Raw genomic sequence first — 24,490 nt, 5'->3', positions numbered from 1 at the left:
TAATGTTTAAAGGACATCATACATGTCATAGCTAGCTTCATGAGCATATCCCTCTCGCAGTATCCATCCAGTGACCTCTCCTTGATATGCCCAAGCAGTTTTGTTGCGGCATTTGTGTACTTTTCAATCATCTTCCATTTGGGGAGTGAGTTTTCAGCATTCATGAGATGCTTAATGTTACCAATCAAATTAGCGCCATCAAACACAAGCTCAACCTTTCCACCATAGTGCGTTGGTTCACCTCGTCCAATCCTGCTTGTTCGGCAATAAGATCTTCCATTATTGACATCAACTATCTGAAAGATTTTACATGATTAAAATTCATTGAAATTCTTTATTCAAGACTTATTCTAAAAATCTCTTAAATCTCTTGAGAGCACAGACAAGATAGGCATAAGTATCTAGGAGATTTGAGTAAATAGTAGCAGGAAATGGATCTGGACAAGTACACTGTCATTGAAGTAACATATTTGCTCTGTGGCTTTCCTGAGAAGAGGCCCCTAGAAAACATGTGAAAAAGATCATTGATCATATCTCACTACTTAGCATTTAGCTGTATTGCCATCATTTTCTTAGTTTTAACAATATTTAGATCAGACCAAGACATATTTCAACTATCATCAGTCTCAGCAGCACACAGGGAAAGATTGGTCTGCACCCTATTTTGATTTTGATTAGTCCAAGCAACTTTAGCATGACAAATTATTGTCCTCAATGTGTTAATTTGGCCTGACAAACAAATAGACATATTTTTAATACATTTGAGGCAAGTCTAGTGCTATACCAGTATATCACTATGTTTAACAAGTTCCAATAGGTCTATGTAGTTGCGGTCCTGCCATTCCTGGTAAACTAATTGAACTCACAAGACACACTGGTATATTGTGATATATTGTGATGTCAAACAGGAGGTGAGCAAACAAGTTACCAGCACAGGTGATAGATTCCGCTTGCCATTGGTCTTATTTGCCTACTACTTGGCATCCCCCTCCTGTGTGGTCCTCTGCTGCTGCTTCATGGTAAAGGCAGGGAAGATGATGGTTCTGTTCACCAGGGATTCAAGCTGGTTAGGACAGTGCATGAGTAACAGTATACCGCATGCTGATGCTTGGAAGAAATCAAACCTGTTTGCAAAGCTAAAAGATAGATTAGGCAAAGTTCAAAGCATCACACCTATATAAAAGCAAACAACGGGAAATAAAAAAAATCCTTGCAGTAATAGCTACATAGTAACTTGTACTCTTTGCCACAAGAAGAATAATGGATCACAGTGATCATTGACAGTCCAATGTATGAGCATAGGTAAACTTAGCTATTTATCTGAATTCTAAAATGTCAGTAATATAAGCTGAAAATTGGTGTTCAACCTTGCACACTGATATCGAACTATGGAGAGGAAACAAACGGACACAACAATATCCTGCCATGTCCAAGAACTGCATTCTGCTCCCCATCTCCAATCTCCACCAGCTCCAAAATGATCGAGAACAGCTCCTTTAGTCTCGTACCCTGAAATTATTTCCTCAAGCCATCAAATATCACCAAAGTTATAATGCTTAGGGAATTCAATCACATAATTTTCAGTTAATTGGTCAACAAGAGATACAGATAATTTTCAGTCAATTAGTCAAACATATGAACGGCCACTCCAGCAAAGCAGCATCCTCACCGGGTGCGCAGGCCATGATAGGTTCGGTGTCATTAACGAAGAGGAGCACGGTGGAGAAGCCCTTGACCCCGACGGCGGCGGCTGCCTTGGGGTAGCGCTCCACGCTGAACTTTGCGAAGGCGACAGCGCTGCCCATGGAGCACAGCGCGGCCGCAGTCTCGGCGAACCGCAGCTGTGCGCTGCGCTCGCATCATGGCGTCTACCCAAGCAGCAGCAGCTCCGCGTGGTCGTCCACGGCGCGGCGCGCGTTGTTGTTGTCGAGTGCCAGCACCATCGACTGTGCCCTCCGCGCCGCCTCCGTGGCACCCCCGACATCGCCGCCCGCTGCATTCAGCCCGCCCCGCTCTGCCATCGTCCAGGTCTAGCTGCGTCGCCAAATGCCAAACTCATTGCAGCAGTCATCTTGCAGGCGACGGCGGGCTGCTTCTGACAGAGGAGGGTTCGATCCGGTAGCGAGGAGGGGTAGATCTAGCAGCGCCGTTGCGTACTCACCCCTTTCCCGGTCTTCTGGAGCGACGGGGCGGCGTGGCCGCGTGACTGGGCAGAGGCGGGCTGGCGAAGTCGGTGGGAGAGGGGCGGGCGGGCGGGCGGCGGCATGCGGCAGCAGGGGAGGCGTCGGGGGGATTTTTAAATTTTTGCATCGGATGACACTCGTTCGTTTCTCTTTTTTATACGCATTCCTACACAATTGCCATAGTAAACGATGAACCACCTAAGTTTTTATCATTTTTACTGGCATGGCACGCCAGCATGAGAAAGACTTACAGAGCATGCGAAATGACTTATTTACCCCTGTTCCTTCTCTCCCTCTACTCGTTGATGCGTGAACCCCACACGTCAGCTTGTCTTCAACCTCCAACCATCACCCGAAGCCGAGCGACCAGACAGCGAGCGGGCTCTGGCGGCGGAGGGAGGAGGAGCGGCACGCTGGCACCTAGGCTGTACTGCTACAGAGCTGCTGCCTCATAAAAGCTCTCTGCACTTGCTCCTGTTTGCAGCTTCCACGGAGGCGGGGTAGAAGATTGGAGTTTGCACGGAGCTACGACCATGACCGGAGCTCCATCGTCACCATCGATCTCCCCCATCCAGCCGTCTCTGCTACTCCCAACGGGCTCTGCGAGTTCGCAGTGGCATGACGACTTCACCTAGCTACTCGTCGTTCGGCAACCCCCGCCCCATCGCTGTGAACCACCGCCGTCGCCGCCATTGCCGTCCCGAGGTCGAGCTCACCGATCTCCACATACACAGCAGCTCTCGCCTCCCCGTCTCCTTCGTTGGCGCCGCAAGGACCCGCCGCGACCACCTATCCACATCTCAGCGCCATTCCATGACTGTAGTGGCGTCTTCCACCTCAACCGAAGCACTCCGCCGGAGAGCCTCGCTTCTACTCGTGGCTGGCTACCACCAGCCCCTCTTTGCCACAAGAATTCCTCCATCGACTTCGCGCGCGGTGCCTTGCTCGTCGTCCTCGGCTGCTCGGCAGCCATGGAGGGATGACGAAGCTAGAGGTGCCTGGCTCCCATCCAGGTGCTGGAGGTGTGAGATGAAGTTGGAGGTGCCTGGCTCCCATCCGTGGCCGGAGGTTGAAGACAAAGCTGATGTGTGGGGCCCACGCGTCAGCGAGTGTGGGGGTATTAACCCCTATACCCTTACGGCTAGGTTTGGGCCGACCCGGACCAGGGGGTCCGACCCACTAGAAGACGACGCGCGGCCCAGCCGATCTGCTCGGAGTCCCGTGCAAGGAATCAAGGCAGACTTGGAGATCAAGCAAGATCCTGGTCGGTTAGAATAGAAATCCTTATCCGACCACCTATGGCAATTGTAACTGGTTGGGATTAGTTTCCAGATCTATAACCCTGCCCCCAGACTATATAAGGCGGGCAGGGGACCCCTCTAAAAAATCATCTCATTTACACACAACAATACAATCAGACGCAGGACGTAGGTATTATGCCTTCACGGCGGCCAAACCTGGATAAAACCTCGTGTCTATCTTACGTCACTATCTCGTTCGTAGCTTGCGCACTTGTCTGCCGATAATCTACTACCTTGAGCATACCCCTAGGTAGACTGTCGACCATATTTCGTCGACAGTGGCGCGCCAGGTAAGGGGTGTGCGTACTGCTCTCCAGACGAACAAGATGGTCATCATCCCCGGTTCCATGGCTACGTCGAACGGCCTCGCGTTCACCATCGGCCAGATCACCTGGACCACTGGCTCCGACAACTTCATCGCCATGACCATGGAGGAGGCGCAGATCTAATCTGCGTCGACCACTGCTTCACCAGCATCAGCTACGGCTTCAACCATGTTGGATCTGGCTCCGGCCACACCAGCATCGTCTTCAACCACACCGACAACCCGTCGTTCGCTTCCTCGCTACAAAGGGAGGCAGATCGACAACACCGACCTGCTCGACTCTATCGATCAGGTCAGCACCAAGCTTGCTGAAACCCTAGCTCTGGTAGATTCGATTCAAAATCAACCTACCGAGTAGGTAACCACTACCCACAACAGATCTACCCGACCAGCTCGGGACAGTCGTCCTGCACGACTCGGTACGGATCTCGTGGTCACGTCTACTCCTGAAGGGCGCTCCGTTCGTCGCCGACTAGCCCCCACAATGGGTCTTCGGCTCTCCGAGTGCGAAGCCTTGATGGAGAATTACCAGGCTCAGCCCTATGGCCTGTGAAACACTGCTTCCAACTACGCGTACAATATACAACGCTGCTCGAATCTTTGTTTTATACATCGACCTCAGCCAAAACCACGCAACTTCGTCAACATGGTTCGGATTGAGGAGTATCAAGAAGGATCGGTCCGCATAGTTCAAGAGGGCGGTTCAAGCTCCCCATCCAGCATCGCATCTATTGGCTCCGTCCACACTGAGCTTCAGCATCGTGATAATGAAGAAGTTGAATATGATCTGGATATCCCAGACCACTCCCCGGGTTCCCACGATTCCCATCCTTCCCACCAAGGCGAGGAGACTTGATTAATGTCATCAGTAATGACGAACCACCGGCAGTTGGCGAAATAGAACAAGAAAGGCTAGCGCGCGAAGCACGCAATATTGACCGCTTTAATCGCAGACAAGCCGAAGCCAAGGCAGAAGAGGAGGCACGACGCATAAGGTTCCAGCCATGCGATCTCAACAATGCCTTTGATAGGTGAAAGGATCTAGGATGTCGCCTAGAGGGGGGTGAATAGGCGTTTCTGAAAAATCAACACCTTTAAAAGTGGAAACGATTAGTAATAGGAGTTTCCAAAATGGAAACTCCAAATCAGAGTAATACAACCCCTCACAAGTTAGCCACAAAGTGTATAAAAGATACTAGATAAACTTAGGGAGCCAAACAGCGGCAACCAAAGAGTTGAATCAAAATGCACTAGTCAGTTAATGTCGGAAGTCCCGACAGTTTGGGTCAGAACTTCCGACGTGTCAGAAGTCCCGACGTTTGGGTCAGAACTTCCGACGTGTCAGAAGTCCCGACAATTTAGGTCAGAACTTCCAACGCAAACTGTCAGCACTTCCGACCCCTACGGGAAATGAACTACAAGTGCTAAAATGAACTTTGTGATGCCGATGACTTACAAACCCACTTCCTAGTGGTAAGGTAAGGTGTTGGGTCACTCTCTTGACGTTGATAAGCCACCACTCCGTAGATCGAGTCCCAAACCCTAAGAAATAGCTAGAGAGAGGGAGACAACCAAATACAAGTAATTTCGAGCAAATCACAACAACAACAAGCACGCGGGAGACAAGAATTTATCCCGAGGTTCGGTAGCCCCACAAAGGAGCTCCTACGTCCTCGTTGTTGAGGTGACCACTTTGGTCGGAGTCTCTTCCACCTCCTTGCCTCACTCAAGGATACCACAAAGGTCACTTAAGTTTCTTCACTAGAAAACAAGGGTAATACAAACTTCCCAAGGCTCTTCCACAAGATGGAAGCTCTTGGGCGACGCCTAGCCGGCTAGGGGGAAATCCCCAAGAGTAACAAATGCAAATCAAACCGGCTTGACGAAGAAATCAAGTGCTCAAGCTTGCTCAAAGTGTTTTTCTCACTCAATCCACTCCCTAATCACTCAAACCCTTTAGGAATTGAAGTTGGGAGCAAAGGAGTGAAGAGAGGGGAGCCTAGAATGCTTGGGGGCTGTTTTGGCCGAGTCTTCGTTGCAATGAAATGAGTGGGCCACGGTTAGAAATGAGGAGAGGGGTATATATACTCCAAGGCAAAATCTAACCGTTCAGATCTACGTCGGGAGTTCCGACGCAGATCTCGGGACTTCCGACGTATGAAGAAAACACTGTTCATGCGAGGTCAAAGTCCACTCGAGACAGCCAACGTCGGGACTTCCGACGAACGTCGGGACTTCCGACGGTCGGAACTTCCGACGAACGTCGGGACTTCCGACGTGCACAGTCAGCAGGTCAGTAGAACCATTGATGCCGGGACTCCCGGCTTGGGTCGGGACTTCCGACTGTCGGGAGTTCCGACTCACATCGGGACTTCCGACGTCCACAGTCATCGCACAGGCAGTGACTGGGAGTCAGCACTTCCGGCAAGAGTCATGACTTCCGACTGTCGGGAGTTCTGGCTTACGTCGGGACTTCCGACACCGACAGTCACAGAAAATTATTCTATGTGCTCGTGAAGTGCTAGAGTGTCTCTCTTTTAATTTAATTATTATGCTTGAGCACTCTATCTTCCTCAGACCACCTAAACTTGCATCCCTCTTAATAGTACGGCATACCTATTAACTCAAGATCAAAAGAAAAACAAAATTAAACCTTTTGAGTTGATCTTCTTTAAATTGATGCCGTGTCTTTCAATCTTCATCAAGTGAGGGTGCCAACATGTCAATATTGATCTTTTCACTTGAGCATAGCCATCTTGAGCATGTGACTTGATTCCATTCATCAAATATGAATAACTCCAAATGCATCAAGTCACTTTAATCAACTTGTCCAATATAGATTTGATCCTTCACATCAATATGACCATCTTAGCTTGATTAGTACCTCAACTAAATGCAAGTACTTTCTTCTTCACCCTAGCTAGGTTCTTCGGCCGCCAAGCCATCGCTTGCCCTTCACCCTTGCTTAGTACCTCGAAGCCTTTCCTTGCTATCTTCACCATCTCAAGCCATTAAGTCACATCTTGTGTTGAATCATTCATTCATATGTATTATTATCTTTTTCATTTCAATTTAGCAAGCTTCAAATATGAGACCAATCCATATGCAATCCCTTATGTCTCATTAATTAATTCTTACAAGCTTGCTTTCACATAGAACATGAAAATCCCACAATAAATAAGCCTTTGCATGAATTCTATTTGCATTGTTGTCTTGTGCTTGAACTAGATTGTTTACACAATAACACATCATTTTGGCTTTCATTAAGTACCTGTGAGATAACCTATTACCTGTCCACACTTAGCAAACAGGTTAGTTCTTTAATCACATTGTTAATCAATCATCCAAAACTCACTAAAGGGCTAGATGCACTTTCAATCTCCCCCTTTTTGGTGATTGATGACAACTTGATTAAAGCTTACAAAATGATATAAACATTTAAACTTTTGAGTTCAATAATTTATGAGAGGCTCCCCCTTAATATGTGCTTATGATTAGAATTCACAAAATGACCTCAAATGTCAATTGCACATACTAAAACATATAGGAGACTCCCCCTAAATCATTGCATCCGTGGGGTGCATGTGTGTGACAAAGTTAAACCGTGATGCATATGACAAGATATATCACACAAGAATAAATATAAAGGCATCACATCAAATATTTTCATTCTAGCATGCATAGTCCTTATGAAAATAAATATAACACATGTAATTCACACATAGCACTCATTACACATTTTCTCAAGTCCAGAAACCACCGATATATAAAAAAGATCATATCTCAAGAGATACATAGATAAAGCATAAGTGAGTCTCATCTCTCACATGATACAATCTATCTCAAATCCAAGATACATCAATGAAGCTCAAAAACAAGAAACGACAGCCTGCAGTACATATCTTCAGGTACAAAGATAAGCAAATGAGACTATCCTGAAGCTTTAATCAGTCTCTCTCCCCCTTTGTCATCTATCACCACAAAGGTCCAACAATGACATACTAAGGACAAAGGGGCTACAAGCTGTCATACAAAGCACAAAGGGTGCTTAAGGTTCAAACTTTGTACTAATCTCTCCCTTTGTATTAAACTCTCCCCTTTTGTCATGTTAAAGAGGTTGCACTTGTCACTTGTTTGCAATTCAAAATAGATCAAGTACATGGGTTTACTAGCTCATGAACAAACTCATACACTAACCACTAGATCATATAATCATTCAAGCAATAGTGGTAGTCTATGAATCAAAAAATTTTCATTTATAATGCATGATCCTATAAGCATGTACTATATGCACTAACCGCATACTAGTAAGGGATGAAAAATGATCATGCACAATACAATGATACCTTTGCTATATTGGAGAGGAAGATAGTCATATAGATTTCAATTCATTTCTCCAATAGCACCATGAAGTCCAATTATAAGCTTGGTGAAGACCAATAGATACCAATTCTTTGAATTCCTATTCTTCACCCATATGAATTGAGAATCACTAATGATCAAGTGCACTCTTCTTGTTGTGGTTGGCTTGCTTCTTCTTTGATCATTGCTTGCTTGAGAGAACTAAAAAGATGCACCACTTGTAATACCACTTAAAATTTCATGACTTGTTCTCTTTTGGGTGTTGCTTGCTTTCTAGACCAATCTCTTGATTTTCTTCAACCAAGTACCTCAAATGTCCCTTTAGATTACCACTTTGATTTTAGCCATCCAAGCCTAGGATAAAGTGACCTCTCTCCAAAGAACCATCATTGATACTCACTTGAAATAACTTAAAAGAAAATCACTTGATCCACTTGAAAGATTTTGTTTGATTGATCCATATTGTTGGACTTAATTTGATGAATAACTTTGAATCCTTCTTTAAGTCCTTTTCTTTCTACTTGTTTAAGTCCTTTTCTTTCTATCAAAAGATCTCCAATTATCACTAGAACTTAAACTCCATCTTCATCTTCATCTTGGTCTTGATCTCTAGCTTGAGTACCAAATGTGTACCAGATACACTCTTCAAACAAATTGTCTTGTACTCATCATTTGTCATGCTTCTATCTCAAACCAAAACCAAAACATAGGTACCTCAATCACTTATAGATATGATTCTAATTTGAGGACCTTTGAATCTAAGTGACTTTTGATCAATCTAATAATTGTCACTTTCCTGGCAGATTCTGTACTCTTCAAAGAATAAATCATATCTCCCAAAGTACATATCCAAAAACCACAAAATTTGGTGAAGATGTGACACACTAAGCCTTCTAGTAGCTGTAAAAATTTTAGCTTCTTTTGACTTCTATATTGCTACCAGATTTCATATCTTTCCACACTGCTACATGCTGAAAACTGCTGCACTATAGCTGACAAGATCTACTCCAAATCCAAAGTATCACTTATCCAAATCTCATGAAATTTGCACAGCAACTAATACCATAAGTGTAGAGCATGCAGACCAAGTTTCAAGCCAATACAAATAGATTTGGTTGCTCAAACATGTCAATGATCACTGCTAGCTCAGATTTTCAATATTGGACAGATTTCAATAATTGAGCTATTTTTCTCCAAATTGAACCAAACTTGAAATCAACTTGTTTGAATACTCTCACAAGACATATGTCCATTCAAACCACTTACTAGAAGAAATCTTATGAACATATCCAATCAAACCAACTTCAAACTTGATTACTTAAGCATTTAATCCATTCAAACATCTCATAGCAAGCAACATATGCATATATATATCCAATTCAATTAACTCATGCACCCAAATAAACTTTGATCAACAAGAGATATACTTTGATAGCTTATGATCATCTTTGCAAGCTGCAACTCCACTTATTTGCAGGCCTTCAAATACATCAATAAATTCCCACAACTTGAATATGACACTTGTATGTTGATAGCATATGGACTTCAATCAATTTTGACTTGGCATTGGGATAGAATTGCACTAGGTTTTAATACTTGACTCAACATAAGATGAACAATAATAATTTCATTGAATCAAGTCTCCAATGCCATGGTACCTACAAACGATCATCCACTTTTCGATGGTACCCCAAACTAGTTTGGGTCCTCTCATGTTAGATGCAACATACTTAGGCATAGCCTTAGTATGAATAGCGGAATTTTTGCAATACTAACCAATAAGGTACAATAACAAACCTTCCTAGGCATAATATTTGCATCAATTGAAATAGGCTTAGGATTCTCACTTAGGGGACATGAATTAGCCAAGAATTGATTTTCTCTTTTACGAATATTTGGCAAATTTATGATTTTCAAAAACTTGAGAGAGAATTTAGACGGACATAGGGATTTTTATGGACTTGAGAGAACCATGTCACATGTGATTAGGCAAATAATCAACCAAGGGTAGCAATAATCACAATATGACATGACTAGGTCACAAAGACCCAAAACCACATGATTTTCAAAAAAAAAAACCACACCACCTACACATGCTAGTTAGGGATTTTGAAAAAACATCTATCCTATATCACACAAATGCACACACTAACATATAAAGGGCCTTAGATGCACTTACAATGCATGTATGTAAATACATACCTTTGCCTTGAACCCACAATATCACCACTGAGATAATACATGGCATGACAACATCATGTTGACCTCACTTGTCAAATAATCATACCATATATGAAATCAATTTTCATCCAAAGGACTACAAATAATACTAGATAGATTTGTTAGTCCACAAAGGTGCAAAATAGAAACTAAGCTCCCCCTAAATAAGTACCACAAGTAATTTGAATGACTTTCAACAAGCACTTTATTCTTTTAAGAATTTGGGAGTTAATTTTCTATTTTGACCAACACAAAGTAATTTGCCATATTTAAATTTCATTGAGACATACTCACAACCCACTTAGGTTTGATAGATCACAAGCTTCTGAGCAAATTAAGGATATATGAAATCGTATGGATCAAACCTCAATTACATCCCAATTAGTGCTCTGGTTCCTGCCATACCAGACACGTCCGGTAGACATACCGGACATGTCCGGCATGTGAAGAACATAAACACTTTTCCTTTCTGCCTTGGCCATACCGGACATGTCTGGTTGGCATAGGACAGAAACAATTGAAGCGCTGCTTGTGATTCTTCGTTTTAGCTCTAGTACTTCTTGTATGCCTGCATCTGAACAAATGCATTGCTCTACTAGAGAGCCATTAAAAGCATCACATGGCAAATATGATAATGATTAAATAAAACTAATTAGTCACTTCCAATTATTTCACAAATATGCTTATTTGTGAGCCATTGAGCACTAAACACAAAGTGGCTATCCTATAAGGTCTTTAGATACTTGTTACCAATGGTAGAGATGAAGTAAATGATATGGTCATTGATTTATCTTCGGGTCAACCATATATGAGATTATGATAAGAATTGATTGATAGATTGAGTGAATATTTTCAATTTACTTGCTCAACCACCCCGAAGCTTTCATCTCACCACCAAGTACCTACATTATCAACCTAAGCACATTTTGGTACCCAACTCTTGTTGGGTCCTTTTGGGTTAGTCAACAAGTGCTTAGGCACCCAAATGGCCTTAGTACTAGTTTGTGGTGAACACATCACCTTGCTAGTGCTAACTCCTTTTGTGGTCTTCCTAAGCATATTATCATAAACAAATGTGTTCGGCTTAGGGATGTTACCATTTGGGCAATCATAGCTTAGATGCCCCTTTCTTTTACAAGCATAGCATATGCGACCTTTGTTTGCTTTATGCTTGTTTTGCTTGTATGGACATCTATCAACCTTGTGGCCCATCTTATTGCATCCATAGCATCTTCTTGTTGCAACTTGGGCTACCTTTCTTGACTCTTGATATATTGGGCATTTCTTGGTAGGATGCCCCAATTTCTTGCTCATGAGACAAGCGCTTTGTCCATCACTCTTCACTTGCTTGGCCTCCTTGATTGAAGCCTTTTGAGTGGCGGCTTCAACCTTGTCGGCCCAATTCTTATGTGGACACGTAGCCCACTCATGTCCATACAATCCACAACCATAGCACATACTTTTTCCATGTTTCTTGCTCTTGGTTGTGTTGGCCTTGCTTGAAATGTGATTCCTTTGTTGGGTTTTGAAGGAAGCAAGGTTTGAACCCTTCTCAAGCTTCTTCACCATGTTATCACGGTTATCTTGAGAAGGTTGTGCTTTCTCCTTACCCTTCAATCGAATCACATCTTTCTTTAATCTTTTCACCTCTTCTTTGAGCTCTATGTTTTCTATAAATTTTTGCTCAATCGAAGATTGGCTTGCTTGAGAAGCACACTCATTAGCACAAGAAATATTCAATTGAGATTGTGTACGAGTGAGTGTGTGAGTAGGAGGTTGAGATGATTTTACCATTGTAATCACAACCTCATGAGCCACCTCAAGCATGATGCTTGATTCTACTAATTCTTCATGAGAGCACTTGAGATGAACATAGTTTGCTTGTAGCACATTATATTTGCTTGAGAGTTCATCTAATTTTGCCTTGAGCTCAAAGTTTTCCTTCTCTAGTTGTGAAACACTAGAAGAGGAGTTAGTAATTAAAGCATGCTCAATTGATAATTTTTCATACCTCTCATTTATGCCCTTTAGCTCTTGCAATTTGGAGATGAGAAACTTTTCTTGATTTTGAAGAGATTGCTCTTGTTTCTCATTCTCTTCCTCTAGCTCATCATTCTTCTCAACTAGCTTCATGAGAATGAGCTTGTCTTTGTTGCTTAGATAATCAAGAGTGTAGCTATCTTCAATTTCAATATCACTCTCTTCTTGATCATCTACTCGTGCTATCTCCTTGGCTTGATCTTTCTTGCTAGCCTTCTTCTTGCTTTTCTTGGCCATGAGACACAAGTGATGAGTATCATGAGATACTGAGGTTGACTCATCACTTGGCCGCCACCGGGCTTGAGCCTCATCATCACAGACTGTCTGCTGTCTAACGGCCTCGGCCATACCGAACGTGTCTGGTAGGGATACCGGACACGTCCGGCATGCGCTTGCAGACATCACAGTCACCTCGGCTTGCACCTCTTGCTCTGGCTCAGTGCTCTTGAGATCTTGTGAGGCTTCTTCGCTGCATGAAGACATAATGGACATATTTTCCATTGACTCGACCTCAAGTGCATCATCGCATTTGGATTTTCCATATAACTCAATGAGTTTGGTCCAAATGAGATGAGCACTCTCCGGAGGTGGTTGTCCATTGAATATTGCCTCATCTTGAACCTCTGCACTCAATGTACTCAAAATGATATTAATAGCTTGAGCATTGAGTTGCACGCATATTTCTTCCTCTTTTGATAAATTCTTATAGTTGCTCCAATCAACTATAGGAAGAGGTATGCTTGCAAACACAATATGCTCAACAAGAGGACTAATCTTTCTAAAAGCATTGAGTACATGAATTGACCAAGGTAGAAAGTTTGAACCATCATTTTGGAGAAGCATCGGCTCCAACTCGATAGGCGTCGACATCCTTTTCTCACGGCGGTGAAGCTTTAGGTGAGAACCTTGCTCTGATACCAATTGAAAGGATCTAGGATGTCACCTAGAGGGGGGTGAATAGGCGTTTCTGAAAAATCAACACCTTTAAAAGCGGAAACGATTAGTAATAGGAGTTTCCAAAATGGAAACTCCAAATCAGAGTAATATAACCCCTCACAAGTTAGCCACAAAGTGTATAAAAGATACTAGATAAACTTAGGGAGCCAAACAGCGGCAACCAAAGAGTTGAATCAAAATGCACTAGTCAGTTAATGTCGGAAGTCCCGACAGTTTGGGTCAGAACTTCCGACGTGTCAGAAGTCCCGACGTTTGGGTCAGAACTTCCGACGTGTCAGAAGTCCCTACAGTTTAGGTCAGAACTTCCAACGCAAACTGTCAGCACTTCCGACCCCTACGGGAAATGAACTACAAGTGCTAAAATGAACTTTGTGATGCCGATGACTTACAAACCCACTTCCTAGTGGTAAGGTAAGGTGTTGGGTCACTCTCTTGACGTTGATAAGCCACCACTCCGTAGATCGAGTCCCAAACCCTAAGAAATAGCTAGAGAGAGGGAGACAACCAAATACAAGTAATTTCGAGCAAATCACAACAACAACAAGCACGCGGGAGACAAGAATTTATCCCGAGGTTCGGTAGCCCCACAAAGGAGCTCCTACATCCTCGTTGTTGAGGTGACCACTTTGGTCGGAGTCTCTTCCACCTCCTTGCCTCACTCAAGGATACCACAAAGGTCACTTGAGTTTCTTCACTAGAAAACAAGGGTAATACAAACTTCCCAAGGCTCTTCCATAAGATGGAAGCTCTTGGGCGACGCCTAGCCGGCTAGGGGGAAATCCCCAAGAGTAACAAATGCAAATCAAACTGGCTTGACGAAGAAATCAAGTGCTCAAGCTTGCTCAAAGTGTTTTTCTCACTCAATCCACTCCCTAATCACTCAAACCCTTTAGGAATTGAAGTTGGGAGCAAAGGAGTGAAGAGAGGGGAGCCTAGAATGCTTGGGGGCTGTTTTGGCCGAGTCTTCGTTGCAATGAAATGAGTGGGCCACGGTTAGAAATGAGGAGAGGGGTATATATACTCCAAGGCAAAATCTAACCGTTCAGATCTACGTCGGGAGTTCCGACGCAGATCTCGGGACTTCCGACGTATGAAGAAAACACTGTTCATGCGAGGTCAAAGTCCACTCGAGATAGCCAACGTCGGGACTTCCGACGAACGTCGGGACTTCCGACGGTCGGAACTTCCGACGAACGTCGGGACTTCCGACGTGCACAGTCAGCAGGTCAGTAGAACCATTGATGCCGGGACTCCCGGCTTGGGTCGGGACTTCCGACTGTCGGGAGTTCCGACTCACGTCGGGACTTCCGACGTCCACAGTCATCGCACAGGCAGTGACTGGGAGTCAGCACTTCCGGCAAGAGTCATGACTTCCGACTGTCGGGAGTTCCGGCTTACGTCGGGACTTCCGACACCGACAGTCACAGAAAATTATTCTATGTGCTCGTGAAGTGCTAGAGTGTCTCTCTTTTAATTTAATTATTATGCTTGAGCACTCTATCTTCCTCAGACCACCTAAACTTGCATCCCTCTTAATAGTACGGCATACCTATTAACTCAAGATCAAAAGGAAAACAAAATTAAACCTTTTGAGTTGATCTTCTTTAAATTGATGCCGTGTCTTTCAATCTTCATCAAGTGAGGGTGCCAACATGTCAATATTGATCTTTTCACTTGAGCATAGCCATCTTGAGCATGTGACTTGATTCCATTCATCAAATATGAATAACTCCAAATGCATCAAGTCACTTTAATCAACTTGTCCAATATAGATTTGATCCTTCACATCAATATGACCATCTTAGCTTGATTAGTACCTCAACTAAATGCAAGTACTTTCTTCTTCACCCTAGCTAGGTTCTTCGGCCGCCAAGCCGTCGCTTGCCCTTCACCCTTGCTTAGTACCTCGAAGCCTTTCCTTGCTATCTTCACCATCTCAAGCCATTAAGTCACATCTTGTGTTGAATCATTCATTCATATGTATTATTATCTTTTTCATTTCAATTTAGCAAGCTTCAAATATGAGACCAATCCATATGCAATCCCTTATGTCTCATTAATTAATTCTTACAAGCTTGCTTTCACATAGAACATGAAAATCCCACAATAAATAAGCCTTTGCATGAATTCTATTTGCATTGTTGTCTTGTGCTTGAACTAGATTGTTTACACAATAACACATCATTTTGGCTTTCATTAAGTACCTGTGAGATAACATATTACCTGTCCACACTTAGCAAACAGGTTAGTTCTTTAATCACGTTGTCAATCAATCATCCAAAACTGACTAAAGGGCTAGATGCACTTTCAATAGGGTAGGGGAAAAGCAGGTCTTCAGGACTCCAAGCGCCAACGTAGTTGTTGCTATGGCGACAATGCAACGACTACCCAATACCTCGGAAATCCAGGCAATTCGTGATGATGTACAAGCCTACCTGATGGCTGCTATAGCCCAAACCGCAGAGATTGCAAACCAAGCCCGGACTCCGTCCGTCTCAGTCGAATCAAGCCGCAATCGCCAGTACTCAAGTCACCCACAGCCACCCAATCAACGTGGCTCACACAACAATGACCCACCAAACAACCGTCAAGGCAGAAACGGTGGTCATGATGGTGGTCGGGACGACAACTGCCGCGACTACCGGGACAACAACCACCGCGACTACCGGGACGACAACCGTTGCGACTACCGGGACGACAACCGCCACAACAACCGGGACGATAATTGATGAGACAACCGCGACAATCGCCGTGATAACCGCAGTCGCGGGGTCAACCAGGGTGGCAATCAGGATCACCGTGATGGCAATAATGATCTCTGCCATTCCCTCGGAGAACGCGATCTGTGCGATCGCATTAACCAAAGAGCCAACGATCGTGCATCCCACAAAAGCTATCGCCGTATGGAATATGATACTACCCACAGTCCTCCGAATTTGAAGCAGTTTACTCCTCACCTTCGCCAAGTCGTGTGGCCAAAAAACTTCAAGCTCGAAAAACTCTAGAAGTATGATGACAAGGAGAACCCCGAGTTATGGGTCATGCTCTACGAAACCGCGTGCAGATCAGCCATGGCTGATGAGCACGCCATGTCTAATTACTTCCCAGTCGCCGTCAGGCCATGCAGGCCACCAATGGCTGGTCAGCTTGCTGGCAAACTACTTTAATTCTTGGCAAGAGCTCAAGCAAGCATTCATCGACAACTTCATTGCTACTTACGAACAACCTGGCAACAAATATGATCTGCAGTGGATTCGAGATCGCAAAGACGAGCCACTGTGCGAGTACATCCGATGCTTCTCAGAGATGCGCATCAAGGTCCCATCAATCTCTAACAATGAGGCAATCGAAGCTTTCATCATTGGTCTCCACTTCCACGATGCCCTAAGGGACAAGCTCCTCCACAAAAGACCTGAATCGGTCACAGCGCTCCTAGCTACTGCTAAAAAATATGCGGACGCCGATGATGCTAAAAAGATAATCATCAAAGAAGCAGCAAGGGTTCCACGCTCCGACCACCCCCACACTGCGATGACTACCGTGTAACCGTGGTCGGAACGACAATTTTGATCGTCGCAACCAGCGCAACGATTTTCGCGACCACCACGACCAGCGTAATCAGCGGCGTAATCGCCGTGACGATTACAGGGACAAGCGTGCTCGGGAAGATGACGGCGAAGTCAACATCGTTAAAAAAGATGGCGGATGTCGCAACTACGAAGAAGACTACGCCAAAGCATTGAAAGGACCCTGCCAGCTCCATCCCAAGTCAAACCATACGATGGAGAATTGTCGATTTTATCGTCGAGTGGACAAACTTAAGCACACCTGCCACTCAGGGGCCCACCGAGTATTGGAAGATGTACTTCGACGGCTCTCTCAACATCGACGGCACAGGAGCAGGAGTCCTTTTTGTATCACCATCCAAGGAGCAGCTCCGATATGTCCTCAGGATTTATTTCCTGGCGTCTAATAACATCGTCGAGTACGAAGCATGCCTACACGGTCTGCACATTGCGGTCAAGCTCGGTGTCAAGCGTCTCTATGTCTATAGAGACTCGGCTCTGGTCATCAACCAACTCAACAAGGACTGGGATACGACCAGCGAAAAGATGGACGCATACTACAAAGCGATCAGAAAGCTAGAAGGCAAGTTCTATGGCATCGAGTACACATATGTGGTCCGGGACAAAAATCAAGCAGCAGATGCGATGTCAAAGTTAGGATCATCCCGAGCCAAAGTCCCACATGGCGTATTTGTTCAAGACCTGCTCACGCCCTCCATCAAAGAAGAAGATCCCGTGGTCGACAAGCCTCCAGACCAGCCATTGGTGGCTACGGTTCCAGCGTCAAACACCACCAAACCACCTTCGACCACTAAGAAGCCCGACTGGAGAGTACCTTTCATCAAGTACCTGACAGATGGTAGCGGTTACACCGATCGGACAGAAAACAAATGCCTGATTCGTCGTAGTAAGCAGTATCTGCTCGTCGATGGCAAATTGTGGCGCAAGAACGTGAAGGAGGAAATCTTAATGAAGTGTATAACCCAGGAGGATGGTGAACATCTCCTAGACAAAATCCACTCTGGCTCCTGCGGCAACCACGCGGCCTCGAGAACGCTGGTCGGCAAGGCTTTCCGAGTAGGGTTCTATTGGCCATCAGCCATAGCCGATGCAGAGAAGCTAGTCTGCCGTTGTGAAGGTTGTCAGTTTTTCACCAAGAGAATCCACGTACCAGCACATGAGATTTAGACTATACTAGCCTCTTGGCCCTTCGCATGCTGGGGACTGGATATGATCAGGCCTTTCAAACCGGCCCCTAGAAAATTTACATGCGTCTTTGTGCTGATCGACAAATTCTCCAAGTGGATAGAGTACATGCCCCTGGTCAAGGCATCTTCAGAAAAGGCTGTCGCGTTCCTCGACTAGGTCATCCACCGCTTTGGCATACCCAACAGCATCATCACTCATCTGGGTACTCAGTTCACCGGGAACGCTTTTTGGAACTTCTACGATGAAAGGAGCATAGTAGTAAAATACGTCTCGGTGGCACACCCTAGAGCTAATGGATAGGTCGAGCAAGCAAATGGTATGGTCCTGGACGCACTTAAGAAGAGGATGTACAGAGAGAATAACAAAGCTCCTGAAAGATGGCTCAAAGAGTTACCATCCGTGGTCTGGGGTCTCAGAACCCAGCCCAGTCACAATATCGGCGTATCACCATACTTTATGGTTTATGGCGCTGAGGCAGTGCTCCCAGCAGATATAGCCTTCAGATCAGCACAGGTAGAGAACTTCGACAAAGACAAGGCCAATGAAGTGCGGGAGCTAGAAGTGAATAGTGCAGAAGAGAAGCGGCTCGATTCTTGCGTACGTACAGCCAAATACCTTGCTATTTTGCGCAAGTACTACAACAAGAACGTCAAGGAGCGGTTCTTCGTGGTTGGGGTCCTGGTCCTGAAGTAGAAGACGAATCAGGCTGGTGTCCACAAACTCACAACCCCATGGGAATAACGATTCATGATCAAGGAGGTTACACGCCCTATATCTTACAGGTTAGCTCGCCTAGACGGCACAGACGTACCCTATTCCTGGCACATCGACAAGCTTAGGCGTTTCTATGCTTAGCTACTAAGATATATACCCCTCTTGTACTTTTGATTTATTTCAATAAGGCTATTATGATTTCTCCGACCACTCTAATGTGTCACTTCAAAGTCTATTGTTATTCTAACTCTACCAGTTAAAACTGACCACCATTCCTTCTCGGGTTCTCGGAGCAGGCACTGTCTCCGGTTCCTCCCAACGCGTGCATGGGATCCGCTCTCTACACTACGGGTGATCGGTAGGTGCTCTCTGGTTTGACTTGTGTGTTTCTACGTGTGCACAAGCTACGCACCTCACACTCCGACCGCAAGACAAACCAGGGCCATACAAATCTTTCAGGATGACGTGTCGACTAAACTGGTACAACTAAACAGAACGCCAACACGTTCTAACTTAGTTACATCAACACGATATCTGAGCTTAAACACGTTTTCTACAAAACAAACAAGCTTATGTTGATATACAAGTACGTTATTACAAGCTTGCCTGAAAAGGTCCAAGTTTACAATAACCGAACCACATCTTCTTCTACAGCTATAGCCTACACTATTGGCTGGTCGGGGCACGCGACGCCTGCTGCTCGCTGGGCCTAACATCGTGCTTGGGTCTCGGGGACTCTGGCATTGATCGAGTTGAAGAAGATGGCCCCGCCGATGCCTGGCTGGTCGAGACCATATGCTTCGCCGGTTGGCTTGAAGATACATATGGTTTTTTGCCACACTTTTTGTGCTTGGGGACTGTCCCGACCACTCTCGTGCTCGGGAACTATCGCGACTATCCTTGTGCTCGGGGACTGTTCCGACCACTCTCGTGCTCGGGACTGTCTCGACCGCCCTCGTGCTCGGGGACTGTCCCGACTACCTTTGTGCTCGGGGACTGTCCCGACTATAGTTATTCTCAGGGATTCGTCGTTTTCCCCATGCTGCGCTCGGGGACTACCCCGACCACTCTCCGACCATTGCTCGGGGACCGCTCTCCTCGGCTATATGTGATTTGTACTCACATACAGTTGAGAGGCATGTATTTTTTCTCACTTAAACCTTGCTACAAGGCTGATACCTCGCCTTCCAACAAGCTCGGGGACTACATCGGTACGATGCACCTATCGGTGCAGCTCGTATCGCTTGTACGACGATTGGATTCTCAACTTAACTAGGATTTCTTTTTAGACTCTGGCACCACGTGTCTACGTCACCTACTACCAGGCTCGGGGGCTAAGTGGGCACACTTCACCTTGCGGTGAATGTGCTTATTTTATCAACTCCTATGCTCTGACTGTTGGCCATAATTACTACTGTACAAAGATCACTTACATCTCTTTTTATAAATACAAGTGGGCACACTTGATCAGGAAAGAAATCTTTTTCTTTTTTTCTTTAGAGCACCATGCATTCTTCGGACAATTGGAATCTTCGGCTATAATCGTGGTCTACTGCTCTCTGTGCTAACCAGAATACTGACACATTTGCTTGGTCAATGTTTCAACCAGTTGGAGATGACATGAAGACAGACTGCATTAGCCAAAGAAGATCAAACGGCGTGTCGCAACATAATACATGGTGCTCGGGGACTAGCTGTGGAGGTATTAACCCCTATACCCTTACGGCTAGGTTTGGACCGGCCCAGACCAGGGGTCCGACCCACTAGAAGACGACGCGCGGCCCAGCTAATCCGCTCGGAGTCCCGCGCAAGGAATCAAGGCAGACTTGGAGATCAAGCAAGATCCTGGTCGGTTAGAATAGGAATCCTTATCCGGCCACCTATGGCAATTGTAACTAGTTGGGATTAGTTTCCAGATCTGTAACCCTACCCCCAGACTATATAAGGCGAGCAGGGGACCCCTCTCAAAAATCATCTCATTTATACATAGCAATACAATCAGACGTAGGACGTAGGTATTACGCCTTCACGGCGGCCGAACCTAGATAAAACCTCGTGTCTGTCTTGCGTCACCATCTCGTTCGTAGCTTGCGCACCTGTCTGCCGATAATCTACTACATTGAGCATACCCCTAGGTAGACTGCCGATCATATTTCGTCGACAGCGAGTAGAGAGAGAAGCAACGGGGGTAATTAGGTCATTTTGTACGCTCGGTAGGCCTTCTCAGCCTCACTGCTACGCTAGCGTGCCCACCTGACGTGCCATGTCAGTAAAAATAGCAAAAACGTAGGAGGCTCACTGTTTACGATAACAATTGTGTAGGAGCGCGTATAAAAGTGGCGGAGCGTCATAGGTAAGGATGACAAAAAAAATTAAAAATCCTGGCGTCAGGAGCAGGGCTCGTGGGCGGGGCAGCAGCCTTTTTTTTTTTCTTGATTGAGGATGGACGAGCTTGCAGACGCACGGGGCACAGAGAGTGCGGGCCTGCGGGGCCACATGTCGGCGCAAAAATAATTGCCAGTGAAGCATGCCACGCACCCGGCTTCCGTGAACGGGTCCTGTTTTATCGAGTAGAAATTGTCAAAATTCCTGTACTAGGAGACTCTTCTGTGCTTTCGAAGATGCTCTTAGCTTGTTTTCAAAAAAGAAAAAAAAATATGTATCTGCTGTATTGAAAAGGCCGTAGTTGCTGCAGCTTTCCGGTGCAGTGAATTACGCTCTTTATATAAAGAGGAAATAGTCGGCTGTGGAAGGTTTCTATCACTATTTTCATGCTTCTCTAATAATATACTTCTCCATCTAATCCTAGACTTTTTTAGGACCTGATTAGTTGCTCGCACTAGTATTATACTGCATTTAGGCTGTATGCAGCGTATCATTAACTTAGACAAGGCTATACAACTCACTGTTGTTTAGTTTGCTTCACAGGAAACTATGCAGTGTTATGGTCGTGATTGGTTTAAAATGTAAAAATATGTGCTTGGTTAACTGCATTGACTATTACTCCCTCCATTCCAAATAATAAGACATTTTGTCATTTCTAGATACATAGATTTTGTTATGCATCCAGATATACATTTATGTGTACATACATAATAAAATCAATGTATCTAGAAAAACCAAAACATCTTATATATTTGGAATGGAGAGAGCACAAAATTGATTTTAGGAAGCAACAACTTTTATTTATAGAGACAACAAAAACTCGTACATATCTCCATAAATACCTAATGAACTTTGAAGGCGGCCAATTCATTTTAGGAGATAATCTGCCTTTGAGAAATTGATTAATATAGGCGGGCCTCTTAAAACTTTCGTCTTTGAAACTAGAACCTATTTTCAGAAGTGAACCCCTTATGTGTCCTGCCTCTATCAACGAGGCCCAAGGCCCACCAAAACCCTACTTCAATCCCTCTCAACCGATGCCCTATCCCCTCGCGAACTCCATTCAGCCAACGCCCCTCCTTCTCTTGCACGAACTCCCTCTCTTTGCATTGCGCAAGTGGTTGCGCGAGCTCAAGGCAGGTGCTCACCGGTGCCTCTCTAGCTCCCTCCCTCTCTGGTCTCCCTCCCCATCTTCCCTGTCTTCCTCTTCAGGCGCGGGTGGTTGGCGGTAGCATGACCGGGATCTAGCGAGGAGAAGTGTGCACGGTGGGGTTAGGATCTGGCGAAGAGAGCTCTCATGTGAGATTGGGGTCATCTGTTTAAAAATCTAGTTGCTGAAAGGTGTGTGCACGGGATCATCGGTGGAGGACAACTCCACCACGCGCACGGTCATAGGTGGTCGTAATCACACGAGGAAAGTGACCGTCTCTGTACTATGAGTTCACCCCGCTGCCCAACCCTCTCTCACTCTCCTTTCTCTCAGACCTCCTCTCACCCCCTCAGCATGAGTGGCACATGGAGGAGGAGGCCACCGACGATGGTGGAGCACGGAAGAGACTAGATTGTCCAACCATGTTGCATTGTTCACCAGTACACTTACATATGATTAAAGGGCTAGTTCAAAGGATTGTGCTTCACAAAAAGTTTCCTAGAGGGAGAGCATAGGTGAATAGGTGAACTGCAATTTTTTTAGAAAAAAATTTCATGTAACTGTGTTAGCAAATTGTTGCTCACTTGAGTATGAGTAATGAGTTGGAATGTGAGAGAATCTCTAAAGTATTCCTCAAATTAGAGCCCTAAAATGTTAAAGAGGGTTTACCCCTATTTTTATAGTCCTCACTGCCTTCAGCTATAGTCGTAGTAGCCCCTAAATCTCGGCCATCATTTTCTTATGACATGTTTACCTATGCGTCATTGGCTTGGGATTTTCTTTTTCCTTTTTCTCCTTCAACAAAATTTTGCCAATTCTGGATGGAGGGTCAAGGCAGAGCGACGGCAAGCATGGATGCATGTAAAGAGTTGAGCTTGTATGGGTTGGCGTGTCATGTCATGTCGGGGAGGTAAGACACATGAGGTTTGAGCCAGGCAGAGCAACAAGGCAACATCCAGTGAGGAGGGCCTCCTTGTGAGCTTTGGTGGAGGATGTGACTCTATGCAAACTCTAGTACAGAGGGCGTTCACTAGCGTAGAATCGCTTAGAGGAGGACGAGAGAGGGGGCAAGAGGCATATGAGATTGGGGACAATAAGTTGGCATGAGCGGTGGAGAGAAATGGGGAGAATGACATGAGAAGCTAAGGAGGGTTGCATGGGTTGCCGAGGGCCAGCGGCGTGCGAGTAAGCATGTGATATAGTAAAGCCTTGCCTAGAGAGGTATTTTTTTCTTTTTCTTTTTCTTTTTCTTTTTTTTGCCTCAGCCATAAAGTAGATGCAAGTTGTGTTTTGTGATCCTTTTGGATATGTTTTTAAAGTTTTAAATGATGGTCTAGTAGAAATAAGTTTTATTTTATATAATCAATGTTTCGCGGAGTATGTTTGGTTCCTTTTCCTCATTGGTCTCACAGTCATTCTAGGCTTGTTTGGTTGGCTACCAAGGTTCACTATGCTAAAGATTTGGCAAGCAAGATGTTGAAAACAAAAAATGTTCATTTTGTGAAGTTGTCAAAATGTGAAATGGACTTCACCATTGCGTTCCTCTCGTCGAGACGGTCAAAAAACATATATGGAACGTCTAATTCGAAGTCTGGATGAAGAAGTTATGCCATCGGAAAGATGCCTCGTTGTCGGGAGTTCCAATGGGTGTCGGGACTTCCGGAAAGCCTGAAGAAATCTGCTTGGGTGTCTGGGGTTATCCCTTTATCAGGAGTTCCGATAAAAAGTCGGAAGTTCCAGTTGTCGGGAGTTCTGACACAAGTCAGGACTTCCGACATACCTGACAGAAAATCCTGTTCGGATCTGGCCTTTTGGATTCCGATCCAAACTATTCCAAACTCGTGGGAAACTTGGAAAATAAGGTTTGGAGAGGTTTCCTACTAGGATAAGACCACCCCCTCTATATATATGAGAGGATCATGGCCGATTGAGTTCTCATTTATCCAATCGTCATACAAACCAATCTATCAACTCCTTATGCCCTAATTCCCCTCTCTCAACCCCTCTTGCCGTTCGTTGAGTTTCCCGGTGAGATTCAGCGGCATCCTAGGCGGCCTTGCTGGTCCTAGGAGATCCTC

At 45.0% G+C, this 24,490-nt stretch overlaps 1 protein-coding gene across 1 annotated transcript; it reads right to left on the bottom strand.

Annotated features, from left to right (window-relative positions):
• Positions 1–230: 230 nt before the first annotated feature.
• On the bottom strand, positions 231–1,923 carry LOC136516572 (uncharacterized). Its single transcript, XM_066509998.1, has 4 exons — positions 1,670–1,923; positions 1,368–1,509; positions 929–1,043; positions 231–252 (listed from the first exon to the last, which is right to left on the bottom strand). Exons 1-3 carry the CDS (start codon positions 1,803–1,805, stop codon positions 974–976), a joined length of 348 nt encoding a protein of 115 aa, XP_066366095.1. The 5' UTR covers positions 1,806–1,923; the 3' UTR covers positions 231–252; positions 929–973.
• Between the last annotated feature and the right edge of the window lie 22,567 nt (positions 1,924–24,490).

The sequence above is a fragment of the Miscanthus floridulus genome, chromosome 17, assembly GCF_019320115.1.
Source record: "Miscanthus floridulus cultivar M001 chromosome 17, ASM1932011v1, whole genome shotgun sequence".
NCBI classification, from domain to species: domain Eukaryota; kingdom Viridiplantae; phylum Streptophyta; class Magnoliopsida; order Poales; family Poaceae; genus Miscanthus; species Miscanthus floridulus.
Note: the sequence above shows the minus strand (reverse complement) of the source record. Positions and strands in the feature narration are given on the sequence as shown.